General features: G+C 34.1%; 1 protein-coding gene across 1 annotated transcript in view; it reads left to right on the top strand.

Annotated features, from left to right (window-relative positions):
- LOC108728231 (transcription factor Sox-19b) overlaps window positions 1-15,340 on the top strand; it is a 40,989-nt gene that overhangs the window by 3,366 nt on the left and 22,283 nt on the right. Inside the window, exon 2 of the mRNA XM_018456694.1 lies at window positions 14,593-14,777. Within this exon, the coding sequence (XP_018312196.1) occupies window positions 14,593-14,777 (185 nt within the window). The remainder of the gene's footprint in view (window positions 1-14,592; window positions 14,778-15,340) is intronic.

The raw sequence follows: 15,340 nt of genomic DNA, 5'->3' as shown, positions 1-15,340 counted from the left end.
ATTTTTGGTTTTGCGGATTTTTTGGGGGAAAAATCATATTTATGTTCTAAAATTCATTGCTAGTGTTGAAAATTTATCTAAGGGTCGGTTTCACCATCTCCTAATCGATCCATTAACTTAATTAGTCGACGATGATTGGTCGATTCTACTGAACAACAAATTGCGATTAGTCAATTCTAATGTAACGGCCGATCAAGTAATCGATGTTGGGTAAACCGGCTCTAAATATAGATAAATCTAAGGATTCTGATTAAAGGCCATCACACACAAAATGACATAAGCTGCATAATAATAACATAAGATCGCTGAATTAATGAGACTAATAATGAGAATTCGACATAAAAACGCCATATTGATTTAAGATACTAAAAAAGTTCAATTCAGAAAATATGTATGTTGATATAGAAAGTGAACAAGAAGAAATAATAGATATATTTTCATGTATATAAAAACATAAGGTGTTATAATAAAATTGTATGTATAACTTTACATATACATGTAAAAAATATATCTATGTAAATATATAATTTTTAAACATTAGGCCTGTTCTCATTGCTTGCACTTCATGCAATCAGCATCATCTTTTTCTCCTTTTTCAATTCGAATATAATTCATGTCACTTTAGGTGCAAAAATTGTTGGAAATTTCAACGCAAACAGGAATCCTATTCTTGAATATCGCATATAAAAAACTAAGGAAATATATACTATAATATACGTTACGTATACTATAGTATTTCTCTAGTTTTTCGTATGAGATATTATTCAAGAATAGGGCTTCAGGCTTTTTTTGTAACTTTTCTTCACTCCTTTCTTCCGTTCTCATTGGGTTTAATTTTTAGGGGGAAATTTGGGGAAAACTCATGCCGAATATGGGGAAATTCAGCTTTAGCCAACAGTTTTAACCAACTCTGGCAATACAGGTTTGGCAGTCGAAAGATTGGTTGGCCGAAAAGGACACGTTCTCTTCGGTCTGAGTGATGCATCATATTTTTGAAAAGAAAGGTCGACTTTGACCGAGCATTCACATTCACTCGTACTATTTTGTTTTCCTCTATTATACTGTTTTGATTACTACGCTAGATTTATTTGTGGCCAGACGGCGAAATGACGGCGGGTGCCAACTATAAAAGAATACAAATACGAATGCGCGAGGCGTGGATGGGATCGAACCCGGATTCATAGATTGGTAGTCCGCGGACCGAACCACTCTCTCTATATCTAAACATCTCTCTTACAAGGGAAGGCTTAAATATGGTCTTCACCTATTTCAGTGAAATTTAGCCGAATCATAGAATACGTTCTCCTGAACATAATTATACCTTTATTTTGGCATAGATGGTCAATCGTTTCTGAGATATTTCAACAAGTGCATAAAAAAGGTATCGAATATTACATTTCTTTTAATAAAAAATGGATGCGAATAAATGCAATTAGCCAAGTGTTTCACAACGCAAGATACATAAGATAGACTGAAAGTAACTAAAATGGTCAACTGGATTGTGAAGAAAAAACACTTCGTGTGCCCGGGTCGCATTAAAACACAATATTTTAGAACTAATATGTTTTCATAAGTACGGAAATTATTTGCAATACGAATTAATAAAAAAGTTATTACCATATAATATTCTGCAGATATACACAATACATGAAAACAATAATTCAACAAAGAAGGAATGTCGATAATTGCTTAATCTTGTAAATTCGTTATCTATAATGTTTCTATATCTAAATATTATCTCACAAACTACATCACTATATACATACACATATTATATTTATATTATTTTTATATTTTAATTTATAATGCAAATACTGTGTTGAGATATATTCACAGAAATGCAATTAATGCGACCCGGGTACGCCACATTTTTTCTTCACTATAATTCAGTTGATCATTTTAGTCACTTTCAGTCTATCTTATGTGTCTTGCGTTATGAAATACTTGGCTAATTGCATTTATTTCGTATCCGTTTTTTTTATCAAAAGGAATGTAATATTCGATACCTTTTTTGTGCACTTGGCGTATATTTTTTTCTTTTTTAAAGAGGTGTTTTTAGGGATTTCACTGCTTTTTGTAAATTTTTGAAACATAATAATATAGAATTTAAATCTTCTAAAAATAAAGAAATAATAATAACAATAATTTATATTTATTAATATATTAGGTTAATAATATATAAAAATAAAAAATAATTAACTGTCTTCCCTTCCTTCCACCCTTTTTATCTCATCTCTCGAGCGCTCTCGCCTTCTCCTGCTCTCTTTTGCCTACATTTTTTCTCGCCTTTTCTTATTTTTTCCTTGCTTTCACTTTCTCCCTCTTATATTCTCGTTCTCCCACAGTCCTCCCTCTCTCTTTCTAAAAACTCTCGAAAATTAAAGTTGGAATACTAACTTTACATGCCCATTAAAATCGTCGTTTTTAAGATGTTGATAATTTAAAATGTATTCATATCTCATAATTTACACTAAACACAATATAGTAAATCTTTGTATAACTCAGTTCATATTATGCGGATTTATATAACACGAGATGTACCTCTCGCGTTTAAACAGAAGTTTAGATACTGTATTTAATATAAAATATGAGATGTAAATATATTTTGAATTATTAAAATTTTCTAAAAATAAAAGGATTAATTTTTTTACAAGGTAAACAGAATGTTTTAGAATACAGTATATCATTCTGCAAAAAATTAATTTCGACGAAATATAGCCCCTAAGTGTAAATGCGCGTTCACAATTTGACGGAAAAGCGGACAAGCGGAGACTAATCAGAACTCGCAGGTAACAAGCAATACATTCCGCTTTTCTGCTTCTATTACGAACGCGAGTTCTGATTGGCTCCTACTTTTCTGCTTTCTGCTTTTCCGTCAAGATGTGAAAGGGCCCTAAGACATATTTTATTCGCGACTTTTTAGAAAAAAATCTTTAACGCAACGAGAATTATTCATTGCACAATCAGAACTATCATTCTGTCACGACATATTATTTCTCATCGTTTCCTTTATGAACGACTTCATGCACAACACACATCCGCGTGATTTAGCGTCGACGGAGATATTCCGTCTAGTATTTCCGTTAAATACCCCAGTCGACAAAGAACCTTCCGCAACTCCCTCGAACTCCTTTATCCGTCATTTTCTTCCTCGCCTCGCACCGTCTGTCCCCCATTTTTCGTTTCCCCGGCGACGTCGAATAAGGGAAGCGTCTCCTTCTCTTCCACCTCCTCCTCCTCCTTCTCCTCTTCCTACTCCACCTTCTCCTCTTTCTCCTCCTCTTCTTTCTCCTTCTTCTCAGTAAAAATGATGCGCACGCTCGAACCTTCGTTGTACCACCCCCTTTTCTATTTTCCAACCCTCTGCTTTCCCCCTTCCCGAGCCATCCTTATTCTCCCATGCTTCTTCCTCCACATTTTCTTTTATGTGTCGACGCGACACTTTCCCGTCGCTCTTTCGCCGCCAAGCATATTTTTGGATGATACATCCACTTCGTTGCAGCACTCACAAATTTTGTCCCTTTCCTCCCACTGTGCACTGTTGCGAAATTCCCACGCAAGGCGACAAAAAGCTCCATTCTCGATTCGATGATTGGAATTTAACGGGCAAGCACGTTACGTTTCACTTTTTTTCTGACACCACAAAGGTATCCGGAAGAATATACCTTATTTTTTGACTAGTCGTGTGAATACTCTGACTAGCCATAGAAATTCTCAAAAAATAATAAAGGACATATTTCAATATAATAAATAAGAATAATTATGTTAATACTTGGAAGATTTTTCAGGGATATTGAATATTGAATACGTGAAAGTAATCATTTCTAAAATCCTAAATTATTAAAACTTTTTCCAATCTGTTGATTTATCTGATTCTTGAGATTGCAAATCTTCAAAATTTTGAATTTTCAATCCTGTAACTTCATTTAAAATTAATATTTATATAATTGTTTTATGCTAAATAATTCCAAAATGAATGACAGAAATTCAATCAAATGGTCTTCTCGTTAAGATAAATACTTCGCAAGTAATTGAAATAATTCCAGCCCAAAAATGCGATAAAAACAACATCCGATTTTATTGCATCAATTAGTAAATGGCAATCCACACGTTATCTTCCAAGTCAGCAATTTACCACGTTTCACGACACCCAGAGGATGTTTAGGGATGAATCCTAAAGGGAGTAGTCGTAGCGCAAGAGAGGAAGAGAGAGTGGTTCTTTAAAGTGAGTGCCCTATCGGGAAACGCTTAGAGCTAATCTAGTTATTGGACCTCGCTGTAACGTTCCTGTTGTACAAGTTGCTCATCCGAACCTTGTCCCCTTTCCCTTTCGTCTTCGAGACTCCTCTGGAGTGAATGGTTCAAGCCTTTCGAGAATAATAGCAATTTTGTTTAAGATACACAAATCAAAATAAAAAATGGTATAAACAATCAATGGTACTAAATAAAAAATTGATAAAATTATTTTAAAGAAAGACCTAAGTGTAACATATGCTACTTTTCACAACAACATATCGAAAATAAATAACAAAAGCCACCATTGATAAAGATATTAATGACTTTAATGACTATAAGAAATTATTGTAAATAATTAATTCTGATATTTTTATAACAGAATTTTGATGCTCTTGACACAACAATTGCAATAAGATTCTATCTCAGTTTTACCCCAATCCTCCATTCCTCCCCTAAACTACCTCTGATATTGCGCTGTAAAAACGCATGCATGCGATGCAAACACCCCCGAGAAAGAGAAATTCACAAAGAGAGCGGAACGAAAGAGAAGTAGAGAATATATAAACACACGAGAGAGAACGGTAAGGTGAGAGGGGATGTGGAGAAGAGACTCGGGAGAAGCTTTCATCGTAATGAAGTATTTCTACCGCTTGCCGAAGCCTTCAAGAGGAAGCACTAGCTTCTTTCGAACGCGTTAAAGAAACGACTTGTCAGTTTTGCAATCCTCTCTTAAACAGAGGAGATCCTGCCTGTTCTATGGTGCTTGAGATTAATCCGGTTTAACTGTTTCGCTAACATCATCTCTTGGATCCGTGACATTATCCATGATATTTATCTTGAATAGTAATTACGATCCTCGCTCGAAAAAGCAAATTATGGCATTCCTTGAAATTAGTTCCGTGCTACATTGAAACTGAAAAAAAGTAATAGAAAGGCTTACTTTTCGTATGCTAACGAAACCGAGTATTAAAGCTTAAATCTGACGATATCTAAAGTTCAATTATGTTTATCCTGTATGACGTATTTTGATCCTATTTTCTATCATCCATATTACATAATCTTATAATTTAATTTATAGCGATAGGTATCTATTATGATGCTCAAACATGAATTGCCGACGGCCTCGCTTTTCAAAGATGCAACAAAGGAATTAACAGTTATATGCTATCATAGTCGATCAAACTCGAATGTTATCGCACAATTTTCAGCTGATAAAAACAGATCTGATCACATCTAAGCAAGAAAGTTTTATACTTCTAAGATTCGTGAAAAGGAAAATCGCGACAAATCCCATCGTTGTATCTCACCTATAGAATCGCGAGTATAATGACTTTCATTGCCATATATTATTATATATGTACATATATATATGTATATATACGTAATATATACATAGCACAAAACACATACACGCATCAGCGTTCCCCTTCACACGGTCGTGTGCGCGTGATTAAAAATGATCGTCCCTGAGCGAGTTTAAAGCTCCCGCTCTCTTAAAAGCTTTCCGTTACTACTTTGAACCATCCACCGGCTCTTTCTGTCACAAAAGACGGAATTCTCCGCTCCACTTCGAGACTTATACGCGAAATTCGTTTCCTACGAGAATTCTGTGATAAACTTCACACGAAAAGGGTTGGAAAAGATTAAGGAGAAACAGGAGTGCAGTCAAAAATTCTAGAGTTTTGTTTATATGTATATACTTTTCGAGACACTGCTAGTTATGAGCGATTAATTGTTATTCTCTGTACATATTGTATATTTCATTAATGACAAGCGTACTAATAACATCACAGACATATCTATCCATGATTTACATGTAAGTCATTAAACAAAATTTTCCTTTATTTGTAAGGTTTCCTATTTTTAATTTCAAAGCAAAATTTTATTAGCATCATTGTATTATTTTCATTACTTACTTTAGTATTTAGTAATTTGGAAATTTAATGGACATCATGTGAACTATCTTGATATGACGCGATATTATAATCAACACATGTAATGTTATGCATAATTTTCGACAATTAGACATGTTATATTATATATTATTCATCAACTAAGTTATATGATTCGTTACTTATTTTAATGTAAAAACCTTTTTCGTTGTTTCATTTTTATTTACTGAAGAGGACCCTAACCATGGATCAAAACATTTAATGAATTGTAATATTCAATGAGTCAGATATCGCAGCAATATCTTACGTCGCGGCTCTTAATGGCTTTTTTACTTTATTTTTTATTTATTTCGTTAATTGTATATGGGTCCTTATTTTTTAATTCTCTGTTATGCTGTCTGGTTTATGAAATTACTAAATCAAATCACCTATTAATAATCAAAGTATTTAAGTACTACAAGTATTATTATTGTTATTATTGTCCTGTGAATTTCGACTTTATAAAGATGAACTCGAAGAAAAAGAGTATGATGCGTTGAATGATAAATCATTTGGTCCTGACGCTACTATCGGAAATTGAGTAGAACATCGCAAAAACTTGCTAAAATTTATACGAAATCAAATCGCCTTCATAGTCATATATTATGTTACTGGTTCCTTTATAGTGTTCATCTTGTCTGAAATTCTTTGATATTTTTCTTAACTCTGTCCCTCATTCACTCTCCATTAAATTCCTTGGTGTGCATCTCCTAGTCTTTTCATTTACATATTGTCAAAATGTTTTATGTCTTCTCTATCCTTTTCGTCATATTCTCATTACCTTTCACAAACTCTTCATTTCCTCATTTCTCTTGTTATTTCTCTATTAAGCTGATATAGTATATATTCCTGTTCTTAACCAATAATTGCTTAATCTTATCCAACGCATCCAACATTCATATCTTCGTTTTTCTTATGACGATTGCTAATACCACATATCTTCATAGTAAGTATATATTCTAGACGGCTTAAAATTTATTAGCGCTTTCTGCTTTGTCTATGCTGTGTTTATATATTTTGTCTTCTCCGTTCTAATGTTCCTCTTTATTCGAAGTGCCTCGTGCGCTCTAACACCCAACAATTTTTCCCAACACCTCGAACACCTGTTACTATGACCACGTCACATATTCATATTTTTTCCTCTGCATCTTTCGTACTGTCTTTTCCTACACAGCTGTCAAATATTTTAATATTCCACCTTCTAATATCAAATCCTCATCTTCTTTATCTTGTTTTCATATTGCGACTCCCCGTTTTATTGTCTCACCAAAAATTATTCTGCTTCTCACAAGGGACATTACCCAATCGTTACACGTCGTAACGTTTTGACAAACGTTTGCCGATAAAATTGGCATGATAATATTTTTCATTTTGAAGATATTTTCGTCGGCATCAAAATCATATATTTAAAAAATGTTATTTACAAGGTCCACTCAATAAAACGCTCGGACATAACACAACTTATTTCACTATATAGATTCATCATGTTAAAGGAGATTAAAATCCGTGACGTGTTCTCTTCTTGTGTAAAAGAAGATATTACAAAAAATACTTTAATATTTGGTGGAATAAAAAGAGGAATTACTTAAACTATCATTCACAAATTGTTTGACTATCTATGGTTAAATATTTACTTTTCATTCTTAATTAAAAATATTTAAGATATAAAGAAATCCTTATGGGACTTACAATGATGTAATACTTAATGATTTCATTTTACGTGTTTAAAATTTTAATATAAACTAATATTTTGCTACAAGTAATCGTTATATATAATAAAATTAGAAAAAAGTAAATTAAAATTATCGCCACGAAAAGAAAATAACACTGTACTATCTCGTAAAGTGCCCATTAGATCAGCTATGGTGTTAGATAATACGTATACCTTAGAGGCATCTTTTTAATTGGCACGAAACGACACCGGTAACAAGAATAACAGCGCCATTGTTTCGCTCCGTAAGAAAAGGCTATTAACATAGCACGCGAAGAAGGCTTGAAATAAGATTTCCTTTTAATTGTGTCGCTTTAACAGCTTAATCATACCTCACGTCAACAATGAATGTATTTAATGAAATCTCACATCATTATCGAATATAATTCTTATCTAATGGATATATGCCGATAAGGAATACAGGTATGGGCATACGCAAGGAGGGGAACAGGGGAGAGTACTTGCCTCCCTAAGTTTTAACAGAGAGAAACAATTATAAATCGTGAAAATTATTTGTACGATAAAAAATTAAACACTTATTTTATATCAATTTGTGGCTCACACGTAGAAAGATGAAAAAATAAGTTATTTTAGTAAAAAAATTGAGTTAAAATTCAGTTCTTACCATTAAAAAAACTATTTTTTTGTCGAAATCTTGAAAAAAAATACAAAATTAATTTTTCTTAATATTCGTCATAAAAATGTCCAGTGTGCAGTAGACGCGTGCGAAACGCGAGATCCCCTTTTCAGGTACTCCCCACTCCCTGCACCTAGTGAAGACTATATACAATAACTTGATTAATAATCAATATTTAAACTTAAAACTTAACTATTAAAAGTGTTGTTCGTAAAAGTGTTGTTCAATCGATTCTAGCTCAAAAGGTACGAAACTTATTATTTAGGACATTATTTATAAATATGTGGTGATATTGCGTAACAGCTCAATGAAAAACAGTGACCCAGTACAAAAATATATTTAAAAAATTAATTTGCTTAAAAAATACAGTATTTGTGTCAAAATAAATTACAAAGTAAAATATTGCAGAATGTATCCAATGTATACATATACGTGTTCAAAACTTCTTACTCTCGTATATGCTCAATACTAAAAATCTATAATACATGGAACATAAATTAGATTAATAGTAGAGTTACAATCAATTTTATCAAATAATTATTTCAATATGAAAAAGAGAGGCTGTCAGCGATCAATGAGTTTAAGGCGCCACATTAACAAAATGCCATGCTATTATTTAACTTTATATAACTTGAAATGTATACAGCCAAATAAGATATAAATAGCAAAAAATACTCAAATATGTATATATATATATTCATGTGATAATACGCTTTAAGAAGAATGAAGAAGTGCATGTAATTATGTGTTGAGAGAGAAATGCACCTTAAAAACATTTCGAAATGCTTGAAGTAAAAATGAATTATAATAAATACTGCCTATTATGTATATTGGCTTATTAGCGTCATGGTGTAACGGCAAGCTATTGAACAAATAATTCCATAAGTAATCACTAGAATTCGCGGAGATATTAAGAGAGGGACCATTCTACTTACACCGACCATAATATCACCTTCTCCGCCTCTACGTTTTCTGTCACAGAATTACATAAATATTCTTTTAATCATACATCATTCTAAGGATGACAGCTATTAATTAGTAGAATAAAACGTTATTTGCCTGTAATAATGTTTTATTCGGCGGAGTATTTTTAATACATTGAACATATTTTCTCACGTAATCCTGACAACGCAAGATCGATTTCGGTGCTCCAAGTCGCCGAGCCCCCGCGCTAACAGGAAATGCAGGAAACGTTTTCCAATTTCCACGTTTCATCGTCGGGGACAAGTCCGGGAAGGGTTGGAGGGAGAAACCGATCGATCGGCGATGCAATAGCTGCATCGCCACCCCTTCATCTTCCGTTTTCAACACTCAAATCGTAATTCTTTTTCCTCCAAAATCAATGCGAGATGTATTAATGCAAGACATTACGTTACATTACTAAAATAAAGTCAAAACCATTTCATCGAGATCAGAAAAGAATATAATAAAATATTCCAAACATAATCGACGAGTCAATTCGACGTATTTTTTATCACATCCCTTTATCGGCATTAGTCATGTCATAGAAACGAGGGCGACGTCACGGCCATGCCATCCTGCTCTCCTTCCTTTTCCTTCTTTGCCTTCTTCGTCTCTATCTTTTCCTCGCCACCTCCCGTCCATTAATTAACAGGCTTTGTACTTTTAAACGATGTTAAATAAACGGTATTGTTCACGGGGAAAGGACTGAAAAGCGGGCGCCATTGTGCTTTAAGCTCACTCCTCGTCCTCGTCGTTCGCGTCGTCATCGTCGTCGTCGTCGTTGTCGTCGTCGTCGTCGTCGTCGTCGTTGTCGTAGGCATCAGAAAGAAGGAAAGAGAGGACGAAGGAGTATTGCCCGCGAATGCCAACTTACTAATACCATCAGTGCCGAGAAGTCTTTGTTCTAAACAAATACGTCGAATATCCCGTCACCCCCGCCGCCCATCCTATCGCCCCTCTCTTGTTCGACCGTGCCACCTGCCTTTCAGACGGGAAAACGTGTATCGATTGGATAAGCCATAATATAAATAGAGAGCAGAGCTACCCCCTTCGCGCGACCGGAAGTCGCCTCGGCTTTTTGATTCCGTACACAAATCTACGTGACCCATGAATCATCAACTCGGGCTACTATTTTTGAAATAACGGACACGTTTTTAGGAAATGACACTCACTATTTTTCTACATATATCTCAAAAGATTATGTTTACATTAAATGGAACAAAAATATCCCTTAATAACAACAAAAACATTACAGCAAAGTTTCGCATTTTACTCTACCAATACTGATGACATCATACCTAAGCAAGATAAAGAAACGCCGAATATCTAAGGAATTCCGGAACAAATATATACGTGCGCGCGTTTCAAGAGGTTTTATTTATTAAGAATACTAGTTCGATCCCGGCACGGGCTGTGTTATCAGTTTCGCTATTGTCTCGAAAGACACAACGTCGGATTCTCATCCAGCGCTTGCCGATACCTTTCTTCGGAGTTCATTGTGCGCTACCACGTATCCGTATTGTCCAACAGTCGACGTGCTCTGTTGTTGTTAGCAGGCAGTAACAACAACAGGAGGAGCAAGGGATTTGTGGGGTTCGCTGTGAATCCTCGGCACCCTGCGCTCTTATCAGTTTCTGTCTATTGCTTTTCTCCTCTCCTCTTTTATTTTCCTCTTTTTTGATCTTTTAGTTTCACAAAATGATTTTTTGAAAGTGATGATAATTTGCCAATTTCTTATAAGTTTAGACTTTACAATCTTATTTAAATTACACTAGTTTACAAAAATTTTTTTTCAATTATTTTGGACCAAACTATGTGTCTCTTATAGATTTTTGGATGCTGAAAACGATGCTGCAAGCGAAAAAACTCTAGCACGTCAGATTTCCAAGATAATTGAGATTTAATATGTAAAAAATGGTTTTTTTGCGTATTTGACATTTTTTTATAAAAAAGGTTAACGTTATCTTGAAATTTCGATTATGCACAGAATTATGAGACTAATCCACTAGTGTAATATGTGTGAAAATACATATATATAATTGCTTTTCAAAAAAACAATATGCGATTTGTAATATGCAACTACATATCTTTTTTTATAAAACAATCTCTCTCTCTCTCTCTCTCTCTCTCTCTCTCTCTCTCTCTCTCTCTCTCTCTCTCTGTCTATGTGTGTATGTATGCGTGTCGTTGTTGTTTTGAAGTGATTTTAGCGTTATCCTGCACCACGCGGAGGTATCACTTCAGCACAGGACTTTCCATATTTGAAATAGCTATCTTTAATCCTTCATAACATGGCTGAAAAGTAAGGTATTAAAATAAAAAAAATGCATTTTAGAGGAGATGAACAATACATTCATGACTTCTAATCGAAATTTCAAGTTAACCTTCTTTGTAAAAAAAATGTCAAATATCGCCAAAAAAATCATTTTTTACATATTGAACCTCAATTATCTTGGAAATCTGACGTGCTAGAATTTTTTCACTTGTGGTATCGTTTTCAGCATCCAAAAAATCTATAAGAGACACATAGTCTGATCTAAAGTAATTTTTTGTTGTAAACTAGTGTTATTCAAGTTATTCCAAAAAATTTTATTTAAATTTGTTTATTTTTTTCTCTTTCCCTATTTTTCTATATCGAGAATTTTTATCTCATCCGAATGAAACTTTGTATTCTATCGGCCGTTCAGAATATTACTTCGCTTTCTTTCCTTTCTTCCGGCAACTTTTTTATTCGTGTCCGGTAATCCTGACCAAGCTACATGAAAGGAAAGATATTAAAGTCCTCATGCGAAACTTGGAGGGTACGAAAAAGTCGCTCTCTTGACAACTTCACGACCGGTTCATCTTGAACAAATCCCGAATTAAGACCTCGAATTGAGCCATTTCGTTTGACGACAACAATAACAACAAATTTTCTTCGTGGATTCTTATTTCCAAGATAATCAACATCGGCACTTCTCATGTAATTTATGTTTTCGAACTTTTTTTTAATAGGACTTGGATATTTCTTAAAAGATCTTTTTAAGAAAAAAACTTATTCTAAGGGTGTAAATTTAAAGAAACGCAAACCAGATATTCTGGATTCCGTATTCGATCTTTTTATAGCGATCCTCGCTACCGAATTTCTCAACAAAATCGGTCTCCAGTAAACAGCTGTGAGCTTCGTAGCGTCGCGACGCCAACGTCTCACCGTGGCGGCCATTGTTGGCAGCGTCGCAGTGCAAATCCCGGGCGCATTGTACCGCCGTTGCATCAGCCTCGGCATCGGGGTAGGTATCGCACCTCGCTACCAGCGGGTTCCGCTTCCAGAATGCCAGAACCGGGGCTTCGCGCTTTGTGCGCGCCTCGGCGGCCGACAACAAGTGGTAATTAATTCTGTGCAAAACAATCAGCCCGCTAGCATAGTGGGAGACGCAGAGAATGGCGAAGGGGTTAAAAACGATTCGCGATTTATCCCTTCCATCCCTTCGTCCCTGAGGCCCGCCGTGAAATCCCAAAAGCGTTTGAACGCGAATCGCAATCGGTACGAACGTGTGAAACGCAAATAATATACCGGAAAAGCAATAATCATATAATGATAATTTTAAACTTGCTACCAAATTTGTTTCTCGCAATTATATCTGATATATTATAATTAATAATAAACAGTAATTAATATATGCTCGAAAGTATCAGTATTTCAGAATCAATTCTAGAAATTTTGTACTGAGAATTTGAATGATAAATATACAAGAAGAGATCATTTATAGCGATACATTAAATGCCGAGAAAATTAGCACTTTGTATTATTTTATCAGTTGACGAAAAATGAAATCGCTTTTAATCATAAAAAGGAAAGTGAACAAGAAAATTTAGGTATCCTAATATAAATAAACTTTAAGATAATGCATAATGATATAATGATATAAAGATAATGTTACAATAATACAAATTTGAAATTTAAACTATCGATATTATTATAACATTCTTTATACCCCATTGTATCATTAATCTGCATTACATTAAAGTTTACTTCCATCAAGATGCTTAAATTTTCTCATTCGCTTCATTTTCTTAAGATAGAAGCGGCTTTTCGTCAACAAATACATAACTGACAATATAATACAAAGTGCTACATTTCTCAATATTCTTAATATGCATACCATAATATTGATCTCTTCTTAAATATTTATCATTCAAATTCCTGGAACCGATAATTCTCAAATATTGATACTTTCAAACATGTTAATTACTGTTTACTATTAATTATAATATATATGTAAATAAATATGTGACTTTTGGTTGTGGCAACTGTAGCCTTTTTTGTGTATATGCAATCAATATTTCCATTTCAGTAAATAATCATGTGTCTCTCTTTGTCTTTCTACAAGCAATTTCGCAAATGTTGGTTGACATGGTTTCTATACCGCATTTTTTTTTAATATCAGAAGCTCCGTCATATAAATAGATATCATAGCAAGGGAATGCCTTCGAAAGATCTATCTACTCAATTCTAAATAGATATAGGCATGGTACGAAAAGAAAGATGACCTATTGCGTATAATGATGGAAGTTCAGTGATCTCGACCAATCATTACCCAGAGATTAAGCTCATTTAATTAATTGAGCGTGAGCGTGACATAGCAGACAGCGCTCTGGTCTATCATGTCAGAGGTCCCGGATTCGATCCTGGTAGAAACCAAAATATTTACGTTCATGTCTCTTCTAGGAAAAGGCCAGCAATCTTCTGAAAGTAAATTCTTGGTAGAATATCCTCTCCTTTGAGAGAAATACCTCCTGTCCACAGAAATCCTTGTCCATAGAAATAAAAAAATCCGCCGTTCGGAGCCGACAAAATTATAGGTCCCATATGTTTGAGGCAATTATTGAATAATCAACGCACACCCACAAGCATATAAGAGAGGTATAACACAGATCAGAGGCCTAAGATAAGAAGAAAGAGAAGAAGAAGAAAAAGTATCTTTGATGTTTTTCTTTTTACCACACAAAATTAAAAATAAGTTTCAAATATTACAACAAATCAATTGTTATCAACATTGCCTGTCTACATATGAAATTGTTACTCCTGATCGCGATATGCATACACATAAATCATAACAGAAAAATTATTACAGGTGCAGAATGGAAGCTCCTTACGGAGGATGAAAAACGCCCGTTCATCGATCAGGCGAAGAGGTTACGTGCACAACATATGAAGGAACATCCTGATTATAAGTACAGACCGCGAAGGAAACCCAAGACTTTGCGAAAAGAAGGCTATCCTTATAGTATTCCGTACCCAAGTACGCTCTTCGAGCAGGTAATTATTTTTAATATTAATCTCACTATACAGGGTATCCAGTAATGATTGCATAATTTCTTATGCGGGCAGATAGAGATGATTAAACCTTATTTTAACAATCAAGTAACGGTCTCTTATAATACTTTCTGATATATTATAATTAAAGTCTAATCATTTCTAACCTACGTTGGAAGTTCGTAATTCGTTCTCGCCGAGACGAGACGAGACTCAAATCTCGTCTCGGTCTCGATCTCGAAATTTTCAGTCTCGTCTCGATTTCGGGTCGAGACTCTCGATAATCATAATAAGTGTTTTCTCAATTTCTTCTATGGTCTATGCGATTAAACTTTAATTATTCACTATTTTACTAATTAAACTTTCAAATTATTTTATTAATTTGTGTACTAGTAATTTATGTTACTATACGGACAATCGGACGGACGAACTAACATTGTAAAATTATAAAATGGGTTGCTGCTCTGCATTATTTAATGAAAAAATTTATTAAGTAGGTAGTGCAATATTTTTAAATTAATTAATATAAAATACAAATATTTTTCTATTCTCTCTAGAATCTAAAT

Source organism: Mycetomoellerius zeteki, unplaced genomic scaffold, assembly GCF_001594055.1.
Source record: "Mycetomoellerius zeteki isolate Tzet28-1 unplaced genomic scaffold, Tzet1.0 scaffold592, whole genome shotgun sequence".
NCBI lineage: Eukaryota > Metazoa > Arthropoda > Insecta > Hymenoptera > Formicidae > Mycetomoellerius > Mycetomoellerius zeteki.
This window is presented reverse-complemented; position numbering and strand designations above follow the sequence as displayed.